This window comes from Podarcis tiliguerta (assembly GCF_965153285.1).
Source record: "Podarcis tiliguerta genome assembly, chromosome: 8".
In the NCBI taxonomy this organism is placed as follows: domain Eukaryota; kingdom Metazoa; phylum Chordata; class Lepidosauria; order Squamata; family Lacertidae; genus Podarcis; species Podarcis tiliguerta.
Genome location: NC_139541.1, coordinates 49,072,214 through 49,097,950, shown reverse-complemented (window position 1 = coordinate 49,097,950; position 25,737 = coordinate 49,072,214). Strand labels below are relative to the sequence as shown.

Sequence of the window (25,737 nt, the reverse complement as noted above, 5' to 3'; positions counted from 1 at the left end):
CCGACCTTCTGATCAGCAAGTCCTAGGCTCTGTGGTTTAACCCACAGCGCCACCCACATCCTTTGTTACAGCCTAACCTGGCTTCTAAAATTCGAAGATTTAGCAATCCAATAACCTAAATAAAAACATTGGCTAGGTTGCTTGGTATCAGACACCTATCACATGGACCACTGTCTTATTCATTGTTCATCCTCTCCTCTGAGAGAGTAGATGTTATGTCACATTTTGTTTAGATCTCTGCCAATTCATGTTAACTAATACACTGGTAGAAAGATTCTCTATTTTCTATTTGTGTTCTTAGGGAGATACGTCATTCTGGAAAGCATCTGTCTGCACTTTTGGAGGAGCAACACTATGAATGTACCAAACAGTTCATCTTTTTACACTGGGTCTAGAACAGCACCTTCCTTCTTTCCTGCTATGGACTTTAAAATCCCCATCTCAGTTACATCCCATCGAACCTGATCTCCCCGAATGAGAATGAAGAGTGATCTTTTGCTTAGCTTAAACTATTTATGCCTTCCCTCCGCCCCCCGGGGGGGCGGGCGGCGGGACATCTAGCAGCCTGAATGTAAAGAAGTGGAAGTCAGTCACTCATAACAGATACACAAATGTGATGCAGTCATTTTTGTTTCTCTGTCAAAGGTTGTGAGTGACAGTTAGCTGTCAAAGGGATTATCTGTCTGTTTTTGAAACTCCCATCATGCTAAAAATGAAGCTTTTATTCCTGAACTGCTACTGACAGTGAGTGAGGAGGTGATCCCTACACACCGCTTTGGTCCTGTCCAATAAAAAGGTACGTATCTTCCCATATTCACTCTGGGTCCCATGATCTCACAGGGACCATCTTGGTCATTGTCTCATCTCTCCTGTTTTACAGTTGGAGCCTGAAACGTCATCTCTAATTTGTGCCTAATTCCCCATTCTGGTTACATCAGCATATAGTGCCATATTGACTGTTGTGCCAAACCTTGACATTATCAGGACTAGCTTGACAAATGCCAAATCTAGCTTAGAGCCAGCTGCATGTCTTACTCGTTCAGACAAAAGGACTGTGCTAAAATTAAAATTATTTGGGGAGGGTTGAATAAAAAATTGGATGTGCTGCTGAGAATTCTAATATATATTCTTCTAGCTTGACTTTTTTCAGCATTCCCAACTATGGACATTGTTAAATTTGGGATTGTTGTTTTTTTGAACATGTGAAAAAATGTTATGACTTCACAGATTGTTGTAGCTTTAGATTTATTTATTTTAAATCCTGCAAAGTTCAATTTCTAAAAGCAAACTTTGAAAATGTGTTAGTTTTTGGATGTACAGTATGTGATTTGTTTCTTTCAATTTGCACCTGTCTTTGCAATCCTGGGTGATCCTTGGAGAGTCATTGCATGTCTTAAAATTGCAAGTGTGAGTGCAGTTTGCAGAAATCTATAGTGCCTGTGGCTGCAAATGCAGCCCTGATTTCCTGCTGTTCAAAATACATTTGTGAGATCCAGCCCTGAGAACACATGGAACCTCTCCTCTCTTGAAATAATCTTACTCTGAACTTATTAACCCAAGGTATTGGGGTCATTCTTGGGAATATGAACTCTTCTTACTCTCTCCTTTACCACTTGCTTGCTTGCTTTGAAACCATGACTAATGCTAACATAGATTCCTCTCTTAATTAATGTTTGAAACCTTGGTTTGATGTTAGTGTGTAACATCTGATTAAAAGGGAACAGGGCTAATCCAAACTATAGTTTTGACACAAATGTAATGTGTTGAATTATGGTTAAGGCTAATAAGGAAAAAGTGGAGGGATTTTGCATCAGAGAGGTGAGCTAAAAAGTGACCATATCTTTCCAGGGCTTACTCCTGATTTACAGGTTGTGGTTTGCTGGAAATCTGATTTATAAACCATGGTTTGCTGGATTTGACTGTTATTCATCTAATTGTGCTACATGGTGTTCCAAAATGTATCTGTTTAGGGATATTTACATAAATCATTACCTAAGGATTATCTTGCATAACATTATGGTTTATTGAGCTGGAGTAAAGTGATAATGATAGATTCCTTGGGAGATGTTGCATCCAGACAGCAACTTCCTATGTAATAGGGTTGCATGATTTAGCATTGAAAGAAAAGCACAAGCAACGGCACTCATTAAAATGTTTGATGTGTATATTTCTTACCAAGCCTTGCTTTGGACTGTCATCCGCCCTCATCTTGTTGATTCCTTTGCCTGCCATGTGGTCCAGCAAGGATGAACATGGCATTCAACACAGTTCCTGGTCGGCTTGTAGGAATTTGGTACATTGGATCAGCATTCCTAACATCTGGAAAATCATTTGTCCCAGAAGTACCCACTGACAGGATTATCTCTTAGAAAGCTTGTTCCCATAAAATGCCCCTATGGAGGCAGCTGTAGGGCTGAAGTCACTCCAGAATTCCTCTAGTTAGCTGTAGATTTGTGCATGCTCCATGTCTACACAAACTCCCTCCAGGATACTCTAAACTGTGTGTGATGAAAATAAAGGGAAAGTGAGACATATATTGATGAGTGAGAATGCATCAGTTGGCTTCCTTGGCTTTTACAAAACTTTGAGAGCAGCAAAGCCTTATTTTTACCTACTAATACACTGCAATGCTTCTATTCTGAAACTTTATCAGGTTTATTGCCAATTTAATGGCTATGGTTTCCCTAGATTTCTGGCACATGTAGCTTGGTGAGGATACTGAGATTTCTTTTATGCCACCCTCTCAGAATGGGATTTTGCATGGTTAATTTGTGGGGAGAGAATGACTATTAAGCCAGTTCCGGTCAGTAGTTAGGCCTTTTAGAACAGAGAAAGAATGTGTTTAGGTCAGAATTAATTTTAGACAAGAGCTAAGTCTTGATAAACTATTTGTTAGAAGAACCTAGACCTAGAACATGGTACCTCATATCATAACAGAGTACCTCTCAGCATGTGCAACATGCCTTCCTCATTCCTCAGTAAGCACACCATCCCACACATACCTGTACTAGAGAGGCATTGACTTTTACCCTAGCACCTCCTAAGTTTAAAAATTAAGCATAGCCTCAGTGGTAGTGATGATTTGTAAAGGGACAGGTAGAAGGAATGCTTTAGCACCAGCGTGTGTGCCTGGGAACCATTTCTGTGCCAAAAGCTTCCTTATTCCATTGCAACCCCTCTGGGATCTGAATGCTAGCAGCTGACATGGACACACACACAGAATATATGAATGCACATACCACAGTGCACATACACCACACATTGTCTATATACCAAAGTGTAGACACATTACAGATTGGAACACACAGCACCACATGTGTACATGCACACACACAGCCCTCACCCTCGCTTCTCAGCTGATTTTCCACATCGTAACTTTGCTGGGCAGAATTATTTCTGAAGAGTAGACAAGATGATTTTCTTCCCTTTGCAGCTTTAGCACAATCTGTTTAGTAGCAATCTGTAATTTTTGTAGAATCTAGTGTTTTATACATTTTTGTAGCTCTCTTAAGACACCACTTGCAATGATACAGGTGCAGCATTTAAAAAAATGATATTGACTGAGAAACAAATTAGCTCCCAACCCTTTTCTGATTATAAAGTGATTCACTAGAGTGCATACCCCTCTTATCTAGTTTTCTTCAGAAAGTGAAAATCAAGGGGAATGGAATTATCTCTACTTCAAGGAATTTTTCTTGAAAGGTGGTGTGTGTGATTGGTTTTCTTGGCTATTTTATGCTTATTTTATTTTATACTTGAAGTTGATGCGCTGAACCTGCAATTTTGCACTATGCTGTACATTTGTAAAGTTTTACAAGGTATGCTAATTAAAGAGGTTTTCTTTTGTCCTCATAAAGTTCTGCTTTCACAGCCTTTTATTTTTCTTGGATTCATTTCTCTGTGTATTAATATCAATAGCATCCTATATTAGATAAACAGACTTGCCTCCCTATTTTCCCATACTAATCTTGCCTTTCCTCCAGGGAACTTGGAGGTATCTATGGGATTACTCTGTTTTATTTACCCCTGTGAGGTAGTTTAGGCCCACTCAGTGTTGGGGGCAGTGGGTTGTTTTTGTGTTGCTTCACCTTAACATTGTCACCATGGGTTAAACTATAAAAATCTTTATAGCAGTTAATGCATTTGTATAGGGGGAGGGATTGCATGTCTCACTCGCATTCTGTTAGAAGCCATCAACCATCCAGTCATAACTCTGTGTGCTTTTATAATTATATATACATAGGAGATCAGGGTGGTGATACTTATACTTTTACACATGCTACTAGCATTTGTTTTGATTTGCAAAGATGCATATAAGCAGGAACAATTGTAAAGTATTCCATTCATTAAGCATCTGTCAAACTATAATTAACAAGCAATGTTTGACCAGATAGTCCTTCAGCCCGTGACCACAGCAGCCACAGGGCCTAAAAAAACCTTGCAACACTACCTGTCTGCAAGGTAATCGTACTTTGGGAATGGCCGCCTTCTATACCACAAATAATATTTGTAGCCATATCAGGATCATGAGCCCCCAAATTAAGATGGTGACCTGGCCAGGAACGTCACTCTCCTAATGAACAAAAGAAGCTGTGATGCTTTGTGGGGTTGGGACTAGGGCACTAAATGTGCAAGCTTTTGTAGGAAGGTGGACTCTAGCCAAAAGTTCTGGAGATTGAGAGTGGATGCTTTTAAGAGGGTTGAGTGAAAACCTCTGGTGCCTTTCTGTGAAGGCTAGCTTGTTGGGTTTCTCTGTCTATGCTGATGTCATAGGTGTTCAATATGCCCCACCACAAGTCAGATAACAAATGATGCAAGAAGCTGAGAACAAACTCATTTACTCAGACTGAATTACAAATAAAAGTAAACATTTAACCAAAATAAGCAAAACAATGGCAATCACTTTCTACAAACTTAGAGCAGAATCCAACAAAAGTGAAGCATGTGTGATTTTAGGGGGAGAAAGTTAAGCATGCGCTCAACTCTCACCAAAATAAATGAAACTTAAATGATCTTCCTTGTTGCTGGATGCTACTGATTAAACAACCTTTTCTCAACAGATGAAAGAAAATAGACTGAAAACTGAATTCATACTTTAAATGTTGGTTACCTGACTTGGTGGCATTGAACTTTCACAGATGCATACTGTGGGTGAGCTCGTTGCTTAGCACCTGGAAAGACCAATGTATAAGGCCCCCATCTGCACCATGGCACTGCCTGCTCTGCCATTGATTGCAGCAGTGTGGTAAAAGTAAGGCACAACTATTGAAGAGAGACTGGACTTTTGCTTGCCAGGATTGCTTGCCTGCAAGTAGTGTCACAGAAAGCATTTGTGACTAATGATGTTAGGGTTGCAGCACTCGCTGTGATGCAGTAATGTTAATGAACGATGGGAAATATCTTGGCTTCTATTTTATAAATTCATACAACACTTCTTCATTTATTTTCAGGAGTATGCTGCTCTGTATCTTCTTCAGAGATATTCCCTGTTAAGAGGTGAAATTTCAGTTAGTTTCTGGACATAGGAGCTATACTCTCCCCAAATACCTTCCTGAAGAGAAGGACCAGTTATTAGGCCAGAAGCTACTCCAAAGACAGGATTGGCAGCTGAGATTCGGTCTAAACTGGACCGCTCAGTAGTCACTGCAGTTCATTCCTTGAGTGGTCCCCAGCAGAGAAAGCACTGGGCGCAATAAGAAACCCTTTACCATTTGGATTATCAGGGCAGTGAAGGCTTAAAATTGTGAGCTATGAGCCAGGAAGGCCCCAGGTCAAATCTCTCTTCAACCACAGACCCACAATATGGCTTTAAGCCAATCACTATTTCTTATCCACAGGCCCTTTCCTCAAAGCTCTTAACTATTATTAGTGTCTGTGGTGAAGACTTCATATCTCAAGCAGCAAAACATAATAATCAATCTCTGGATGTTTACATTTGAGAAGCTAAAGCACTAGGGGAAATGCTCAATTACCTTGTGCAAAAACACTGTTTAAAACACCCTTCCAGATGCAGGACTTGCAGGTGTCAGGCAAGCCCAAATGATCCAGTGGGATCAGTGCAGCTAGGACAGCAATGGTAGGGTCTCACCAGTTACCAGTGTGTGAATTCTCTGCTCTAGGAAGCACCTCTTTGCAATACCTACCAGTCATAGGAGGATTTTTGCTGTATCAAGACTTCCATAGGCTCAGATTCTAGGTTCAGTTTAGACTAACTTCTATATGTGGAATTATGTCCCTCATTTACCCACTGCGCATGTCCATCCCCTGTCCAGATTTACTAATGGCAACCAATTGGCCATAATATTTATTTACTTAAGGCATCTATACAGCGCTTAACAATTAGAATTTCTAAGTGGTGAACATAATAACAGTTCATCATGAAACCAAGCAAACCCAAACAAAAATCCATGTTTGCATGAAGCCTACACTCATAAAGTTCATGCTTGCACAGGGCCTACAGAATCCATAATTGTGGTAGTCATTATGTGGAGAAGCTTTATGTGTATCAGATCGAGACATATTCAGATCTTCTATGCACAGCCCCTATGTAAATGTGATGTCTAGGGGGCCACTAGGTGGCGCGTTGGAAGATGGCTGACAATAACATCTCTCTGACCCATATGAGGTATTAAGGGGCTGCTATGGCAAGTAGGCAGCCTTCCCGGCCCCCCCCCCAAGGAGATGGGGGGGGACTGCCTTGCCAGCGGTGTTCATAATGCACCCCCTGATCCGAGAGATGGGGGTGCCGAACACTTGGCACAAGCCCTCGGTGGAGTCAGATCTTCCCGACGCCGATTCCAATCAGCGTGTGCTGGTTGCTTCAGCTTGGAATTATAATTGGAAATAATAGGATTGGAAGGAAGGCTGAAACACATATATCAAGTGAAGCTCGACGATAAGACTGCTGATTAATGGATCTCTGTGACCGGGAGCGACGGATGGATAAGTAAATCTTTTGATGAACCACCACTAGGAGAATGTATGGCTGGAACGAAGGGGGGGTGGAGGAAAAAACTCTTTTTTTCCTTGCATGATGTGATAATAATAACCCTCCACCCCAGAAAGAAATAAGATCGTCGCGTTTTAATAATCATAAACAGAACTTTAAGAACTGTGTGGGGGAAAATATAATATAATAAGAGAAGATCGAATGGTGAGAAAGAGGAAAATTTCTATGATGCAGTTAAAAAAAAATATGGCGTCTCGCCAAGACAGGCTGGCCGGAGAAGAAAACAGGGGGAGGAGAATCAGGATTGTGCGAAAGAGAAGGAATGTTGGAATGCAAGTTTGACCTGACAGAGCCCCCTAATTTATTTGATTTATTGGGCTAGCCTGAGGAAAAATAATGGACAGACCGAAGATTAACTTTGTGTATGGAAGTATTTAACAGAGGTTGTTCCTGAATAATATGAGTTTGGAAGAGCATAAAACCCACACAGAGACGCCAAATTTTCAATCTGTTTGTGAAAATCATCAGAGATCGCAAAGAAAGGAATAAATGATAACAACAAGAAGAGAAAGAAAGTAATAAAGGTCTATCCGAATCGAACTGGATGGAACTGTCTAATAAAAGCAGCAAATAAGTGATGTCTGGAGTCATCTGGAATTTTGGACTCGTGCGGAGCTTGATGTATGGGTACCCCCCAAAAAAAATTTAAAATTTGGCTGTATAATCTGGAACTAATGTGATTTGAACAATGTGATGTGATTGGCCTGTTAATAAAAATTATTTCAAAAAAAAAAAGTAAATGTGATGTCTATATATGGACATCTCTTAAGGGAAAGATACACACCTCTACACCCATAGAAGCTCATTGAAATTAGGCCCCAAATATCACTTCAAGTATAGCACCACTGAAATAAATGAGTTACTTTAAAAATAAATAAATAAAGTTAGGCTTTAGGTGTAAGCATTCTGTAATTATAAGCCAGCCACATTAACTATGTGTGGACCTGGAAAGAGATGGAGCTACCATTAACTGTTTTCTTTAATAGCACATAGTTGGACTGGAGCCTAGTTGTGAAGCTATAGGGCACATATACTGATGGTGCTTTGTCCTGTTATTAAAAAAATGACCAGGTGGCTTAAAAAAAACCAAGCAGGTGGACCCAAAATCATGTCTACGTGAATTTACCTCTGCAAGAGGATACAATGTGGCTCTCTCCGTTTTCCACAATGTCTGGAATTAATTCATCTGCTTCATCATCTGTTAATGGTTTCAAAGGCCCTGGAATCTCTTCGATCAAGGGTTTTGCTGGTTGTACTTTGGCTTCCAATACTTTCTCTTGTTGTGTTAGAAGGTCTGTTACAATGGGTTCCATGGCTTCCTTTGGACAGACTTCGAGTATCTTACATGTGTTTGAAAAGATAGAGATTGGGATCTCTTCTGTCTCTATATTCCTAGAAGTGTCTGTATTTCTTTCAACTATGCAGTCTCTGTCATCACTTGCTTCAGAAATCACTTCAATCTTTGGAGAACTTGGCTATAAAGGTAAAAAAACCCAACCAGCTTGAAAATGTCTGTATTGGCATAGATTATAGATAATTTATTAAGGTCAAAGACCAGCTCACGTAACATAACACAATAAAAACAGCGTTCATAAAGATAAAATATACAATCGGAGCGGATTGCAGAGGATTGCAGAGTTAAAATTGAGATATATACATACCGTACACCCGTACAACTGAGATTTGGGCTACCATAAAAAAATTGAACGTGAGGCAGTCTAGTCTTGATACTCTCTGCCCTCACACTATTCTAAGGGATGTTGCTTTCCAAAGCACACTGAGAGTTTAACTCCTCAAAAGTGGGCCAAATTAGTCTGCCAGTGGTTCTAATTTGACCCATGAGGAAGTTTTTCCAGTGATGCCTAGCTCTCTCACATCTGATGTCAGTAAAGTCATGGCTACAAAGCAACATGTGAGAACCTTAAGCTGTGCTGCTGATGCTTCCTCAACAGTGGAGCTTGCATTCAGTGCATTTTGCATTGGTCACCAAATATAAACCTGGTTCCACTCAGGAGCTCCTGGTTGGAGCTCTTGATTGGAGCTCATCTCTGCAGAAAGTGGGGCTTGCAATTGAGCACCTAGTGTAAGTGTGGTGAACCTTTGGCCCTCCAGATGCTGCTAAAGTATAACTCCCATCATCCATGCCCATTGGCCCATGATTGCTACACCTCCTACATACATTTTGAAGTAGTACAGCCATGTATTTTATCTGCACACGTCAACTTGTTCTGAACACACATGCCTGTGCATATGTGCTTGAGGTACTCTGTGGAATCAGCTAAAGAATTTTAGAGTGACACATTGGCTGATATTAAAATATCTCTAGAGTCTCCTGATCTACAAAAAAGTCTGTAGCTCTGTTAGGAATATACCTAAATTAACTGTAAAAACACAGGATTAAGAAAGCACTGGGCTATTAGAATAACTCACCTTTCTAGTGAAGATCTCTCCTGGTGAGACTTCCAAATCTACATCTTCCAAATCAGGTAGTTCCTAAAAATTAAAGTTATCCTCGAGTTTACTGAAGGAAGTAATTTTTAAAATACAAAATTTAGGAGTTTGTGGAAATACAAAACCCATTTCTGAGATGCTTCATCTTGGCCATAACCCACCCTTTCTTCCCTCAGTTAATACATACATCAAGAAAAAGTTTCTCTGGTACATCCAACTTAATTTGTTCTATCTCTGCAGGGTCAGCAAGTTCAGTGAGCAAAGGTCCAGGTGTAGCCATCTTATCTACTGGCATCTCTAAAAAGAAAGAAAGAGACAAAACGCTTAAGAGATCTAGGTATAAAAATATAGAAATGGGAAGGTCAGACTGGACTCTCTCTCTTTTGTATTATGCTCTGTCCCTAGTAAAAAGCTGTCAAATAAATGTTCTGTCACTAAATAATGGCCAGGGCTGGGCGTAGGGCAGCTAACACCAAATATAAATTACAATAAAATGTAATAGAAAAAACGAAAAAACAGTTAATTACAATATGGCTTAAAATACAGGTTAAAATGCAGCCTCATTCTAGTAGTAGCCCATAAATCAAGACCATAAAGGGAGGAAATATCAGATATTCAACTGAGCCAGCTATCGATGCTGGTCCTACATGGGCCAGAAAAAAAACCAAGGGAAAATTTATATACCAAATCCCATATAAGGGGTCAGAGTTCAAGCCAAAGGCCAGGCGGAACAGCTCCGTCTTGCAGGCCCTGCAGAAAGATGTCAAATCCCACAGGGCCCTGGTGCCCCACTGCAACCTATATGACTGACTTTGCACAAAATCTTAATTGCAGAGGCAGTTTCTACATGAGTGCTGCACATTCCTGGGACTCTTCAGAACTGACATGAAGATCTGCTAGTCGATTGGACAAAACTATGTAGAAAGTTACTCACAAAATATTGTCCCTCTTGTGGAATGCTGCAATATGCAAGCATTTTTGCAGCCTCCCTATAGAATGTTACCTATATATGTGGATAAACCTTCCTAACTAAACAAACTCCACCTTCAGAGCCCTGGTGAAATGAAATGGATGAACCTTTTCCCCAGCCAACTCTACAACCAAAATCTGGATGGTGTTTCAACTAGTATAGCTAGTGCATGGTCTGAGGACACATGATGCAGCCACCTTGCTGAAGCTGAGTAGGTTTGTGGTTGGTCAGTATCTGGATGGGAGACTGTCTGAGAGTCCCCATGAAGGCCACCTTGATTTCCAGGATAAATGATGCACTAACAACTAAATAGATGAATACATACATACCTTCTGCAGTGTATGTAAAATCTGAATGCATGTCAAAGCTCGATTCTTGTACTTCCTGATCATGATGACCTCTATGACCACTCTCTGGTCTCCCCAACTGATCTCCTAAGATTGCTCCTTCAGCCACAGCCTCCTTGTGGGCATCCATGCTGTCCTTCACAAATTTATCAATCTTCTCCTTTGTTTCCAACACTTCCAAAGTACATGAGTCCTTTCCTGTAGTGTCTGTCTCAGTGCTGCTGCTTGAAGATGGGATTTCCTCTAGAACACCCCCAAAATGAAAAGAGAGTAAGTGTGCATGCAAGTAATACTAATCCTTGGGTTTTTGTTGAGCTATGTCACTTTAGTCCATTTATTGGTTTTCTTCCAAAAGGATATGAAGGTTTTCCTCTTCTGGGAAGTTCATCCTTGACTGCATGGAAGGTAGTAAGTAACTGGGGCATAAAGAGGGGACAAGCTCAGTAAGCGTGCTTCTGCCCCTAACCCTAACCACCCACCCCACCCCACTCCGAATTGGAAATGTGTGAAGCTGGATGCTCAAAAGGGCTATGGTGGCACAATAGTTCTGCTCAAAAGTTTAAACACAAACCTTCTTCACTGTCAGCTGATGTTCCATCTCTTTCTTCTATTTCCCACTGCCTTTTCTTCTCTTCAGCTTTTTGCCGGATTGCGGCAAGAGCATCAATACTGTCTTGGATCTTCTTCCTTTCTTTCGTGTCCCATGTTTCTCTTTCACTTTGTTCAGCTTCACGGCCACCCTTAGCCCAGGCTTCTGCACAGGCTCTGGAAAGAATAAAGATGACTACCATCAGACACATGGAATGATGTTGAATTAATTTCCGTGGAACTTATAATGAACTGACTCCTATGTCTGGCAGTTTCCACAGCCTGAAAGTGTGCAGTGCTGCTGTTGGGCCTATCATCCAGCTGCACTTGCAGGAAAGGGCAATTTGTTCTCCCTGGTTTGTACTTAATTAATTGTCATTGTTATGTTTGATGGTATTATATGGATTTTAGATAACTTTGGTTGTGGTGTGGCTAACTAAAATAGTAATAAAAATGTGTGAACAGTGCTGCTATGTGGGACTGTAAAATTATTATTTATTGGATTTCTATTCCACCCTTCCTCTGGAGGGAGCCTGGGACAGTTATACAACACCATAAATATAATTATCACAAAATCACCAAAATTATATTTCAAACCATGTAAAACATAGCAACTACCTGCCTCCTGACACCCACCTTCCATTCATGTACAGTGACCAAAAATGGTCCTCAGTTTCAGTCTAAATAACAACAACACACTCTATAATCAGGGTGTCACAACAGAGAAAGCCTGGTCCTGTGTCACTGCCACCACCACTCTGGATCATACCCATTGGAGGTACCACCAGCAGGACCTCCTCCATACATTTTACAATTTGGATTGGTCAGTACTGGGGAGTAACATCAGGGAGGGGTGTTTCTAGGACTAAGGTGAAACTGTGAAGTTCCCTTGCTATTTTTGCTATTGGATGCTGCATGTTGTTTAAGTAATCTTGTTATATTTGTCTATTGAAATGTGGTTTTCTCTGTGTTCTTATATTTCTGTTTTGCTATGTTATTAAGAAATTGTTTTTGTAGTGTTTGTTTCAAATGCATCTGTTTCTTTGTTGTAAGCCACAAAGTGAATGAATGAATGAGACTGTCTTTAAATTATGCTACCTCTGTTGCCCCAGTCACAAGCTTGCTCTCCTGAAGTGATTGCTTTGGGGGTTGTCACATTGGTGAGCTGAAGCAATTTGTTTAGGATCAGGATCAGGATCTTACAGGCCATTCTGGTGTGTGTGTGTGTGTATTATAACACCCCCATGAAGTTAGTTGTTAATATATCCATTTTTCATAGTCAGAATTGATTAGGCTACTAATAATATTTTAGACTGGTCATCTCTTTACTCTCTCCTTTCCCATTTTACCTGTCCTTTGGAAACACTGGTCTGTCATCCAAATACGTCAGATGTTTCAATCTGATGGTAAGTGTCCTCCTGTAATAAGGAATTTTCTTTATTACCTCATTTCCCATTAAGTTCAATACACGCTGCAAGAAAAAACAAAAAACAAAACAGCTTCAATTTAAAATACAACAGTAGAAATTATTTTTGTACAATATGTGAAGCCATCCTGGAACTAAAAATAGTTGAATATATGACTATTTAAATCATTTTCATAGGATTAGGTTTGAGTAAACTTCTGTTCACTTAACTGCACCTTTTCTCATTTACTCCTGCAGAAGAAAGGGAAAAGGTGCACTCAGAGACATTACTGGGGTGGGAGCTAAACCTGCTACCTGTTCCTTGTGGCCTCTGTTCTTCTTGAATAAGGAAGGTCTGAATCGAGGATACTCATATTGACATAACCCATAAAGGATTTTGTTTCCTGATTATGCATATTTATTACAGTAACTCCTCTCCTACCACCTGACTCTAAATTTTATTAAGGCATGCTAATGTCCCTGAAGCACTGGATACAGCATATATCCTTCCACAGCACAGTAAGATCAGTGGAACAGAATCATTTTGTGCCTGAGAAATGGTGGATCAGATAAAGCAATCTTAGAGTTATTCTTTGCTTACCAAATCAGGCATGGTCTCCAGGACATCTAAAATGTTTGGATCATCTAGCCTATTGTGAGAGAGGTCAAGGACACTGATACTTGGGCATTGCTGTAAGTGTTGTATGTCTTCAACTGTTTGCAGCTGATTGTGAGCAATCTGTAGAGTGTGCAGAACTTTCAAACAAGCTGTTGAAAAGTAAGGATACCGTTAGAATAAGTAAAATGAATGGGACTGCCAAATAAATCAAGGAATCGTAACAAAGTCAACAAGATTATGCTACCAGGACCAATTACAGCCCAATCAAGGTTGCCGTTTTAGGGGCAAGATTCTCAGCAAGTTCTGCTTGTGGATATACTGTACAAGATTAAAATGCACAGACCCACATATTGTCCTCTGAAACATTGGAAAGTCCTCAGTCATACCAAACTGGAACTGCAAAGCCCAGTTCAGTCCCAGAGTACAGGGGTCCAGGTTAACTGGCCACAGAATTGTAATTAGGAATGCTTGTTAGTTAAATATAAGTATAGAGGTATGTCTGATGTCAACAGTTTAAGTGGCAAGGGGTCTATTTCAAGAAGGGAAATTTAGATTAGATGTAGGGGAAAGTAATCTTACTCTGCAGTTGATCAATAAAACACACTTCATGATGAGGCTGCAGCATTGCTTCTCTTGGGCATATGACTATAGACACCAGTTCATTTTCAGTGCAAGTTTTATTTTCTGTCCTTGTGTTACTATCCTTGTGTCATTCCCTTCACAAATTACAGGCACAGGGGTTCATTTTGAGATTAGGACCCTGTGTGGAGCTAAGGGTTAAAATGCTTCAACACTCACCATCACGCCCCACCCCCAACTGGTTCCCAATCTGGCTTGCTCCACTGTTAGGAATTTAAAGAAAAAGTTTGCACTGAAGACTTTCAGTGCTGAAAATGTTCCTCCTTGCTCCTTTTGACTCAGTGCATATTGCTCTGCTTTCCTTTGAAGCACATCAGTGAGGCTGATGGGAGTGGAGGGGAGAGAGTCTTGTTGTCTGGGCAGCCCTGGACCTCCATAGACACCATCCAGGCTTACATTCCAGGGAGGTCACTTCAGTGCTGCTAACACAGTGATTTGACTTTACCAACAGAGGCGCACCATTGTCTCTCAAGACAGACAGATGCCAACAACAAAATTTGCCTTCACAGAAGTCACCAGAAATTGCTGTGGAAATGCTTTGCACTGTGTTTTAACACACTGGTGCCCCTACATGTATGATAGTAACACCACCAAATAACACTGTGTTCAGGCTATGGATCTTATTTCAGTGAAGTTAGAATTCTTACAGAGGTTTTCAATTGTCTTGACATAATTGTTGCTGAGGTTGAGAGAGTCTAGCTTTTCCAAGGGTTCAAGATTCTCAATTTTATTTATTAAATTCAGCTGCAGATAAAGGCATCGCAAATCTGTCTGTGCATCCAGGTTCTCGATCTTAGTCAAGCCATTGCATTCCAGCCATAAACACTTCAATCCTGTATATTCTTCCAGGTTCTCCAGACGATCAAATCCTGCGGGAAGAAAAATGCAGTAAACACAATGGCAACATGGACCATATTTCAGAATGAAGTCGTTATAATAAAAGGAGTGGTGATATGGTTTTAAAGTGGGGACCCATGGACAAGAAAATTCTCTTGGCTTTCTCCAAGGCTTGAGTATTGTCAAGTTATGGGCACCACAATGTAATAATGATACCAGCAAGCTGGAATATGTGCAGAGAAGGGTGACGAAGATGGTGAGGGGTCTGGGGACCGAGTCCCATGAAGAAAGGATTCAAAAGTAGGATATGTTTAGCCTGTATAATTAAGAGGCAATAGGATAGCCATCTTCAAATACTTGAAGGGATGTCACATAGGTGATACAATAAACTTAATTTCTGTGAAAGACAGGAGCTAGACCAGTGAGTTCAAATTACAAGGCAAAGAATTTAGACTAAACATTAAGAGGAAGTTCCTGAAAACCTGAATTGTTCATTAGATGTTTTTCAGCAGAGCCTTGGTGGCCACCAATCAGGAGTGCTGGAGTAGTGAATTTACTGCATGGGCAGGAGGTTGGTCTAGATGACACCTGAGTCCCTTCAAATTCTTATGGTTCACTAATGTCTACTACTGGAGCCTGGTTGGGCTATAGGGCTGCAAAAGGGGTTAGTTGGGGAAAAGATTATGTTCCCTCCTTTGACTGGTGCTCCTTTACTTTAAATCATGAACAGCTCCTTTTATAGCTGACTGACACAACATACATAGTATATCACTGGTGCATCTGGTTAGGACCAAAGAGAAAAACCTGCAAGGGAGCATGAAATATATCACCAAAGTTCAGGCAAAATATTCTGGAGCCCTAACTGAAGTTTTAATGAGAGTAAACAGAAATACCAAACTATTCCTAATGCAAGCATTTTTTTAAAGAGAGGAGAATTTTAGTGGAAGTAAAAGGCAGCAACCAGGGTTGCCAGAGTTCCCTTTAAAATGCACTGAGGAGGCTGCAGCTGATACAACTCTTGCAATGCTCCTTCACTTGTCCTTTGTTTAACTTGCCCCTCCTCAACCTGCTGGGAGTCACCAGGACTCTAGTTTGTCCCACAGCTTCTGGGGAAGGAGCACAGGTGAGACCACGGGTGGAATAACAGAATGAGTTGTAAAGTGGTTGCAACATGTTTCAAGGCTAAAGGCTTGTTTCCCAGTGAGGCCTTAGAAATCTTAGAACTAGTTGTGAAGGTGTGCATATATATTTTACACGCGAGAGTTATATTCATCTAACTACAAACACAACAGAAAGTACTCATGAATGTCATAGCTGACAAAATGCATGAACAAATAAGTCCCTCTATTGGGTGATAGCTGCATTGCACACATAAAATTACTTAACCATAGGTACGCAAATACTGGCTAAACCAACTAGCCAACTGTTATTTGAAGAAGACCTTAAAAAAGAAGCAGAACCAGCTTTCATTTTTGCTGCAGGTAAGGAGATCCAGGGACCCAATCGAGCTAATATACTCCACTGAAAGTTAGTTACATTGAAAGCAACACTGAACCAGTGTCCCCCACACCCTGCCCCTGCAGGGTTAACAGCTGTGGGAGAGGAGGAGCAATTCAGATTGGGAAAACCATGAGTTATACACCCCTTTCCCCACTGCCACTGCTCCTATCAAAATTTGAGCCTCTCACAGCTGATTTTAAGAATTATATATATTGTCAAAGATCCATTTACAGATGCTATAAATCCTTACTTATGATGAACTAAATCTCACTGAACTGAGAGGAGCTCATATAAAGAAAGAAAGAAATAAGCCCCTCTTGGTTCAGTGAGATTTACTCCATAAAGATGCATAGGACCTGGGCTTACTAACTTTAGCTTGAGTCTTGATCTTCACTTACAGAATTGCCACAAAAATCACCGAATTATCCTCCCTGTTAAGACTGTGGACATCAATACCAGATACTGGTATATGCTGGAGAAAGGAGAAGACTATCCCCATCATGTTCTACTGGTTTGCTTCCAGAGGCATCTGCTGGCTGTTGTTGAACAAAGAATGCCAGAACAGATGGGAGTTGAAACGTGCACTTGATTCTGAAACATTTAATAAAATATTTGTATCCATTGACCTAGATTTAGATTCTACAATATTCCAACATATTATATTTCTATGTTCTCAGGTGTTCATGTTCAGTTCTTTTGCTACAATATAGCTAGCAGATTGGCCCTTACCTTTGTAATGGAGGTAGAGGGTGTCGTTCAAGGATGGGGTCACATACAATTTATGCTGTTTGCAGAGGTCCCTCAGTATCTTTTTGGTCATTCTAAAACATTAAGAAGTAGTGTGAGTAGAGTACATACTGTATTTTTCGCTCTATAGGACGCACCTTTTCCCCTTTAAAAATGAAGGGGAAATGTGTGTGCGTCCTATGGAGCGAAGAAGCCATAGCCCTGCGACCCTCTCCCAGCTGGAGAGGTGATGCGCGACTATGGCAGCAGCCTCTCCACTGCGCTCCTTTCCACTGCTCCCTGACCTGCTCTTTGGGGCTGGTGGTGGGCTTCCCCCCGCCAGCCCCAAAGAGCAGGTTGAAAGGAACCTGAAGCCTGGAGAGTGAGAGGGGTCGGTGCGCACCGACCCCACTCGCTCTCCAGGCTTCCAAGGTAAGCCGCCTGAAGGCGACTGAACGCACCTTAAACGGCACCTTGTTTTAGAGGGGGGGGGAAAGAGGGGGGAAATTCTCCCCCTCTCTGCACAGCGCCTCCTGCCGCTTCGCTGAAGGGGCGCTGGGCAGAGAGGGGGAGAATTTTTTTTCTTGTTCTCCCCCCTCTAAAACAAGGTGCGTCCTATAGAGCAAAAAATACGGTACTCTAGAAGCTCCATTTGCTTATTTAGAAGGCAGATGTGCTGCTTAATATTTATATTTTCACCAACTTCCTCCCCATTGCATCACCTTTCACAAGGTTCAGAAAGTTCCCCAATCCTTGGATTACACTTTCAGAGGGGAAGCAGAGGCTCTGCATACAGAACACTGAATCCAGCTAGAATAATAGCTAAAGAATGTTGTTTTAATTTCATTGTTTTTAAGTTTGCCGAGGGGTGAGATTTAACAATAAAGAGGGTATTATTTTTGGTCAGCTGTTGCATATCTGAAATCTGTGATATTTTATGCTGGCTGCATAAAATGCATGCTCTCGTGAGAGAATTTTCACACAAAGGCTCAGCGCAAAACCAACAAGTAGTCTGGATTTTATAATTATGTTATCGAGTTCATTACTGACACTGATCCAGCTTCAAAACCCTAGTTTTCAAACTTTAATTAAAAGCTAACTTTGGTTAACCATAGCACCACTGTAGACATAGCATGAAACTAATGTTAAGGGAAGTGACTGGGGAATTCATGTCGGGGAGGATAACCTGTGAGCCTACTCATAATACCTTGACATGGTTAAGAGACTGGCAGCACTATAAAAAAATTCCCTGATTTGTTAAAGTAAGACCACCAATAAAAACAAAATTACCTCAAACCACCTTGTTTGTTTGATTGTTCGCAGGATGAGCCAGCCACCGGCTTTTGGTCACCATTTCTATTTTCCTCATTCTGTTGTTGTATGTTGGTCACAGAGCTGTCTCTCTTCTGTGGTGCTTGGAGATTATATGTGAAAATACAGTATATTGCAGAATGTATTTTAAATGTATAGATCCAAAAAAATCACCTTAAAGGCAGAAACTAAAATTTCTTCAATGAGCTAATTGTTACATACAGTAATACCTACTGACAGCTACAGTATAACCAATATGCCATACTGAGCTCTTTGGAAGAAAAGGGAGATAAAAATGTAATCAAGAAATAAACAAGATACATTGCTGCAGGCTCTCTCTGGCCTCCTCCCACCTTTGCTATGTGAAATGAATGGTCTGACTGGGGCTTACTCCTTTGCCTGAAATTGAACATAAAAAAGAATTAAATTCCAAGAAAACTGAAGCCTCCCGTGATCACAGACTTGAAATCAATATTTTTGGTCTGACCCAGCAAAGCAGTTCTTATGCTCTTAAAAGCACCAAGACAGTTGGTAAAGACACAGGAGTAAGTCTCTCTCCCAGCCCAGCCCCCCCCCCGCCCCCGCAAAGGGTGGTTGCAGTATGCAACTGTGGAGTAGAAGAATAACCCAGCTAGAAAATACTTGAGAACAAAAGTTACATGGTCCCATCATTCACCCAGTCCATCACACCATATACCAACCACTTAATCTAGCTTTCGAGCATGAGGGCAAGCAATGTACCCAGTGTTTTCCTGCTGACTAAGGATCAGAAAAATCCCCCATAGTAACACCCATGGGGAGTATGTGATCCTGACGGGAAATTTAATGTGGCAATATCTTTCATGGGTCTGTAACTTATAGTACTGATATTTTTCATGTAATTTACCTGGTTCTCCATTACCACAGTCATTCCTAATAATTTCCGACTTCAGTTGCTCATTGGCAGGATCTTTTTCTGTTCCTTGTTCTCCTTCTGGGAGTTGAGGCTGTAGTTCTAAAATTCAAACAGATGGAAACAGGCTCAGTGGATGTTTAAATCTGCTAACTCAAACAAAGAGATGGGCACTCCAGAGGGAGGCCTCTCATTTCATTTTGTTGCATGCATGTAATATCCCAGAATATACACATCTGTTCACAACAGAGGAATCTGTATCTGTAGGGACTGTATTTGCAATGCAGTGTATGTCTGCATTAATTTAGTTTTATATGTGGCTCTCTCTCTCTCTTGCTAGAGCTTTTACAAGTGCAAGAAAAGAAAAGGTCAGGAAAATGACAGGACATCATTGCGATAAGAATGGTGAACAAGGAATGTGTAACATTTTTATAGTGTTGGCCGCATTTTGTTCAGTTCTATACAAATACTCCTATGCTTGTGTAGCCCCTTCATGGATCACTGCCTTGCCGTGGCGAAGGGGCTTGAAGAACTCAGAGAAGCTATGAACTATGCCGAGCAGGGCACCCAAGATGAACAGGTCATAGTGGAGAGTTTGGACCAAATGTGATCCACCTGGAGCAGGAACCGGCAAGCCACTCCAGTATCCCTGCCAAGAAAACTCCATGGACAAAGACAACAGGCATATAAAAGATATGACGCTGGAAGATGAGCCCCTCAGGTCGGAAGGCGTCCAACATGCTACTGGGGAAGAGCGGAGGACAAGTACAAGTAGATCCAGAGCTGATGAAGCGGCTGGGCCAAAGCCGAAAGGACGCTCAGTTGTGGATATGCATGGAAGCGAAAGGAAAGTCCAATGCTGTAAAGAAAAATATTGCATAGGAACCTGGAATGTAAGAACCATGAACCTGGGTAAGTTGGACGTGGTCAAAAATGAGATGGCAAGAATAAACATTGACATCCTGGGCATCAGTGAACTAAAATGGACGGGAATGGGTGAATTCAGTTCGGATGACTATCATATCTACTACTGTGGGCAAGAAACCCGTAAAAGAAATGGAGTGGCCCTCATAGTCAACAAAAGAGTGGCGAAAGCTGTACTGGGATGCAATCTCAAAAATGATAGAATGATCTCGATACGAATCCAAGGCAGACCTTTTAACATCACAGTAATCCAAGTTTATGCACCAACTACTGGTGCTGAAGAAACTGAAATTGACCAATTCTATGAACCTTATAGAAGTGACACCAAAGAAGGATGTTCTTCTCATTATAGGGGATTGGAATGCTAAAGTAGGGAATCAAGAGATAAAAGGAACAACTGGCAAATTTGGTCTTGGAATTCAAAACGAAGCAGGGCAAAGGCTAATAGAGTTCTGTCAAGAGAACAAGCTGGTCATCACAAACACTCTTTTCCAACAACACAAGAGACGACTCTACACATGGACATCACCAGATGGGCAGCATCGAAATCAGATTGATTATATTCTCTGCAGCCAAAGATGGAGAAGCTCTATACAGTCAGCAAAAACAAGACCTGGAGCTGACTGTGGCTCAGATCATCAGCTTCTTATAGCAAAATTCAAGCTTAAACTGAAGAAAGTAGGAAAAACCACTGGGCCGGTAAGATACAATCTAAACCAAATCCCTTATGAATACACAGTTGAAGTGAGGAACAAGTTTAAGGATTTAGAATTGCTGGACAGAGTGCCTGAAGAACTATGGATGGAGGCTCGAAACATTATACAGGAGGCAGCAACGAAAACCATCCCAATGAAAAGGAAATGCAAGAAAGCAAAGTGGCTGTCCAATGAGGCCTTACAAATAGCGGAGGAGAGAAGGCAAGCAAAATGCGAGGGAGATAGAGAAAGATACAGGAAATTGAATGCAGAATTCCAAAAAATAGCAAGGAGAGACAAGAAGGCCTTCTTAAATGAGCAATGCAAAGAAATAGAGGAAAACAACAGAATGGGAAGAACCAGAGATCTGTTCAAGAAAATTGGAGATATGAAAGGAACATTTCGTTCAAAGATTACCATAATAAAGGACAAAAGTGGTAAGGACCTAACAGAAGCAGAAGACATCAAGAAAAGGTGGCAAGAATACACAGAGGAACTATACCAGAAAGATATGGATGTCTCGTACACCCCAGGTAGTGTGGTTGCTGACCTTGAGCCAGACATCCTGGAGAGTGAAGTCAAATGGGCCTTAGAAAGCATTGCAAATAACAAGGCCAGTGGAAGTGATGGTATTCCAGCTGAACTATTTAAAATTTTAAAAGATGATGCTGTTAAGGTGCTACACTCGATATGCCAGCAAGTTTGGAAAACTCAGCAGTGGCCAGAAGATTGGAGAAGGTCAGTCTACATCCCAATCCCAAAGAAGGGCAGTGCTAAAGAATGCTCCAACTACCGCACAATTGCACTCATTTCACACGCTAGCAAGGTTATGCTTAAAATTCTTCAAGGAAGGCTCAAGCAGTATGTGGACCGAGAACTCCCAGAAGTGCAAGCTGGATTTAGAAGAGGCAGGGGAACCAGAGACCAAATTGCAAACATGCGCTGGATTATGGAGAAAGCTAGAGAGTTCCAGAAAGACATCTACTTCTGCTTCATTGACTATGCAAAAGCCTTTGACTGTGTCGATCACAGCAAACTATGGCAAGTTCTTAAAGAAATGGGAGTGCCTGATCACCTCATCTGTCTCCTGAGAAATCTCTATGTGGGACAAGAAGCTACAGTTAGAACTGGATATGGAACAACTGATTGGTTCAAAATTGGGAAAGGAGTACGACAAGGCTGTATTTTGTCTCCCTGCTTATTTAACTTATATGCAGAATTCATCATGCGAAAGGCTGGGCTGGATGAATCCCTAGCCGGAATTAAGATTGCTGGAAGAAATATCAACAACCTCAGATATGCAGATGACACAACCTTGATGGCAGAAAGTGAGGAGGAATTAAAAAACCTTTTATTGAGGGTGAAAGAGGAGAGTGCAAAATATGGTCTGAAGCTCAACATCAAAAAAACCAAGATCATGGCCACTGGTCCCATCACCTCCTGGCAAATAGAAGGGGAGGAAATGGAGGCAGTGAGAGATTTTACTTTCTTGGGCTCCATGATCACTGCAGATGGTGACAGCAGCCACGAAATTAAGAGACGCCTGCTTCTTGGGAGGAAAGCAATGGCAAACCTCGATAGCATTTTAAAAAGTAGAGACATCACCTTGCCAACAAAGGTCCGTATAGTAAAAGCTATGGTTTTCCCAGTAGTGATGTATGGAAGTGAGAGCTGGACCATAAAGAAGGCTGATCGCCGAAGAATTGACGCTTTTGAATTATGGTGCTGGAGGAGACTCTTGAGAGTCCCATGGACTGCAAGAAGATCAAACGCATCCATTCTTAAGGAAATCAGCCCTGAGTGCTCGCTGGAAGGACAGATTGTGAAGCTGAGGCTCCAATACTTTGGCCACCTCATGAGAAGAGAAGACTCACTGGAAAAGACCCTGATGTTGGGAAAGATGGAGGGCACAAGGAGAAGAGGACGACAGAGGACGAGATGGTTAGACAGTGTTCTCGAAGCTACAAACATGAATCTGACCAAACTGCGGGTGGCAGTGGAAGACAGAAGTGCCTGGCGTGCTCTGGTCCATGGGGTCACGAAGAGTCGGACACGACTGAACGACTAAACAACAACATGCTTGTGTAGTAAAGCAGGGAAGTACTCAGTCCCCCTTACTAGTCTTAATTAAAAACAATAAATAATAGATTAATTTAAACCTTAACATTGGTATTTAATATTTTATGCAAACCACTTCAAGTTTTTTAAAGCGTTATATAAATCTTGCCAAGCCAAATTTAAAAATATATTAATAAAATGGCAGAAAGTTGTGCCTTGTCATTCATTTTAGCCCAAGGTGTTGTCAAAATTACTTCATGTTCAAAACGTACACACACAGAGGCTCCGATAGCAAGAACTACCTGATTTTGTTAAGTTGTCCTCATTGTTGGAACAGGTGTCCACCTGCCTGCAGTCTTTCATCCCTTGACCATTCTCTTCCCCTGCAACAGCCTCTCCTGAACCAGGTTCTTCATTGAGTGGATGCATTTTGAAGTGTTCCTACTGAGAGACAACAGGAAAGTTACAGCATGCCCCACAACTCTCTACCTTGTATTTATCCAGATCATTCAAGCATAACTGTATGTGCAAATCATAGTTTTAAATTAAATGTTTTATTGTTTTGTATGATGACCATGAACCCCTTTGAGAACCATTGTGTGAGAAAAGCCGTATACTAATCTTGTAAATGAATAGATGTGCCTGCATTTGGCAAAGGAAAAATAGCACAGCAGACCAAATTAGAACCCTAACTGGGTATAATAGGCCCACGGGCCAGAATAATAATAATAATAATAATAATAATAATAATAATAATTGTTTTATTTATACCCCGCCCTCCCCAGCCAAGGCCGGGCTCAGAGCGGCTTACAAGCAATAATAAAAACAAGATGAATGATTACAACTTAAAAACAAAAGTAAAGAACAACATTAAAATAATGGAACATTAAAATATTAAGGCCTTCATACCTGAAATAGACAGGTGGCAAGATGCTGGTCCATGAACTCTTCTGCCCCACTAATACTACATTGGTTTAATAAGAAATTACAGTCCACTATTTTATCATTTACAGCATTTTTATCCGGCTTTTCTGCCAAAGAGCAGCTCCCAGGACAGTCTACAAATATTGATGGCAAGTACTTGGGCTCATAATTTAACAGGTGACAAAAATGGGAAAAGGACTAGGAGGATATAGGAAGAAATACAGGTAAAACCTAAGCCCCATTTCTCAGTTACATAATTCTTGTAGTGGCCAGCTGGAATGAGGAAACAAATGTTGCTGGACTTCCAGCAGAGCTGTGGTCCCATCTCTCCCCTCTCTTGTAGCCTACTGTAGAAATACATTACAGTGCAGCATCATATGGTAGATGGCATCACATTCAATGCGGTTTACTCCTAGGTATGTGTCTTCCCCTTATGCCGCAGTCCCACACTCACTTATATGCCTGACTTCTGAGATGTAGTGTTATTTGTTGGTTTTCAAGGTGCCCACAACGCTGTTGGTTATTCTGCTTCCTGTTGAATTATTCACCTTTCAAATTCCAAAATGAGGGGTGCTAAAAAGTTGCAACATGACTTGGGAATTTAAAAGATATTTTGGTTAAATTAATATAATTAATATAATTTAGTTTTGTTGGGGTAAGTAAAAGAGTAAAATTGCATAAAGGTAAAGATAAAGGGACCCCTGACAATTAAGTCCAGTTGCGGATGACTCTGGGGTTGCAGCGCTCATCTCGCTTTATTGGCCGAGGGAGCCGGTGTTTGTCCGCAAACAGCTTTCCGGGTCATGTGGCCAACATGACTAAGCCGCTTCTGGCAAACCAGTGCAGTGCACGGAAACGCCATTTACCTTCCCGCTGGAGCGGTACCTATTTACCTACTTGCACTTTGACGTGCTTTTGAACTGCTAGGTTGGCAGGAGCTGGGACCAAGCAATGGGAGCTCACCCTGTCGTGGGGATCGGCAAGCCCTAGGCTCTATGGTTTAGACCACAGCTTCTCCTAAAAATGATTGCCAAGAACTTGCAGCTATATTATTTGTTGTTATTATTTTAAGTATTAGCCGATACTTTCAGAAGGCAAAATTAAAATTCTTTGGTTTTCCGGAAGCAGTTTACATGCTTCCTTATCAAATGTGAACTTACCAAGTTGTCTAATAACAAAAACAATAGCAGAATTGAATTCCTTGCACCCAAAACCACTCATTGAATAAATCTGCAAAACTTAAATTTCACCCCCAGCAGCCTTTCTCAACCTGTGGGTCCCCCCCGATGTTGTTGAACTACAACTCCCATCACCCCTAGCTAGCAAGGCCAGAGCTCAGGGATGATGGGAGTTGTAGTCCAACAAACATCTGGGACCCACAGGTTGAGAACCACTGCGTGATTTGCGCTATGCAGCAGCCCACTTAAAGTAACACAGAATACTTCTCTGGGCATAAGCAGAGCACAATCCCTGCTCGGGAGCAATAGCTGCAGCCGGACGCCACGTAACTGAGCAGGGGCTCCCAGACAGGTCTGCTTAGCCCCAGCACCTCTTTGTTTGAAAGACAGCCCCACCCCCCCAGCTTGCTGTCCCCATTTAATACCCTCCTCTCTTTCTCTTCTTCGCTGCCCACTCAAGGTGTCTTCGCCATCCTTCCTCTCACTAAGGAGATGCTGCCGGGGAAAGCCTGGCTGCCCGAGCCCCTTCTTCACCCAACCACACCGGCTTCTCCCTTCAACGGCTCCTTTCCAACAGCTTCCCCCCGTTGCCATGGCGACGGGCCGACCAAGGCACGACTCTGCGCACGCGCGAGAAAAGAGTTGGGTGACGCACTTGGGCCTC

At 41.5% G+C, this 25,737-nt stretch overlaps 2 protein-coding genes across 11 annotated transcripts in view; one reads left to right on the top strand and one right to left on the bottom strand.

Moving 5' to 3' along the window:
• HSF4 (heat shock transcription factor 4) overlaps nt 1-3,856 on the top strand; it is a 31,566-nt gene extending 27,710 nt beyond the window's left edge. For all 3 annotated transcript variants that reach the window (XM_083452685.1, XM_083452684.1, XM_083452683.1), the window contains one exon: nt 302-3,856. The gene's annotated coding sequence lies outside the window, so the exon portion shown is untranslated. The remainder of the gene's footprint in view (nt 1-301) is intronic.
• On the bottom strand, nt 2,147-25,696 carry DNAAF1 (dynein axonemal assembly factor 1). 8 transcript variants are annotated; one of them, XR_014514297.1, is made up of 16 exons: nt 25,499-25,676; nt 23,274-23,415; nt 19,289-19,396; nt 18,382-18,505; nt 17,095-17,186; nt 14,676-14,897; nt 13,372-13,538; nt 12,715-12,836; nt 11,349-11,542; nt 10,760-11,020; nt 9,648-9,757; nt 9,440-9,502; nt 8,136-8,484; nt 5,111-5,486; nt 3,344-3,460; nt 2,147-2,498 (listed from the first exon to the last, which is right to left on the bottom strand). XR_014514297.1 is itself a non-coding variant. In XM_083452680.1 (15 exons), the coding sequence occupies exons 3-15, from the start codon at nt 23,398-23,400 to the stop codon at nt 5,437-5,439; spliced, it is 1,989 nt and encodes a 662-aa protein (XP_083308806.1). In that variant the 5' UTR covers nt 23,401-23,415; nt 24,350-24,487; nt 25,499-25,677; the 3' UTR covers nt 4,823-5,436. The 8 variants fall into 8 exon arrangements, 4 of the variants coding, with proteins under 4 accessions (XP_083308806.1, XP_083308807.1, XP_083308805.1 ...); XR_014514299.1 differs by having other exon boundaries at nt 23,274-23,412; XR_014514298.1 differs by lacking the exon at nt 3,344-3,460.
• Nucleotides 25,697-25,737: the final 41 nt, after the last annotated feature.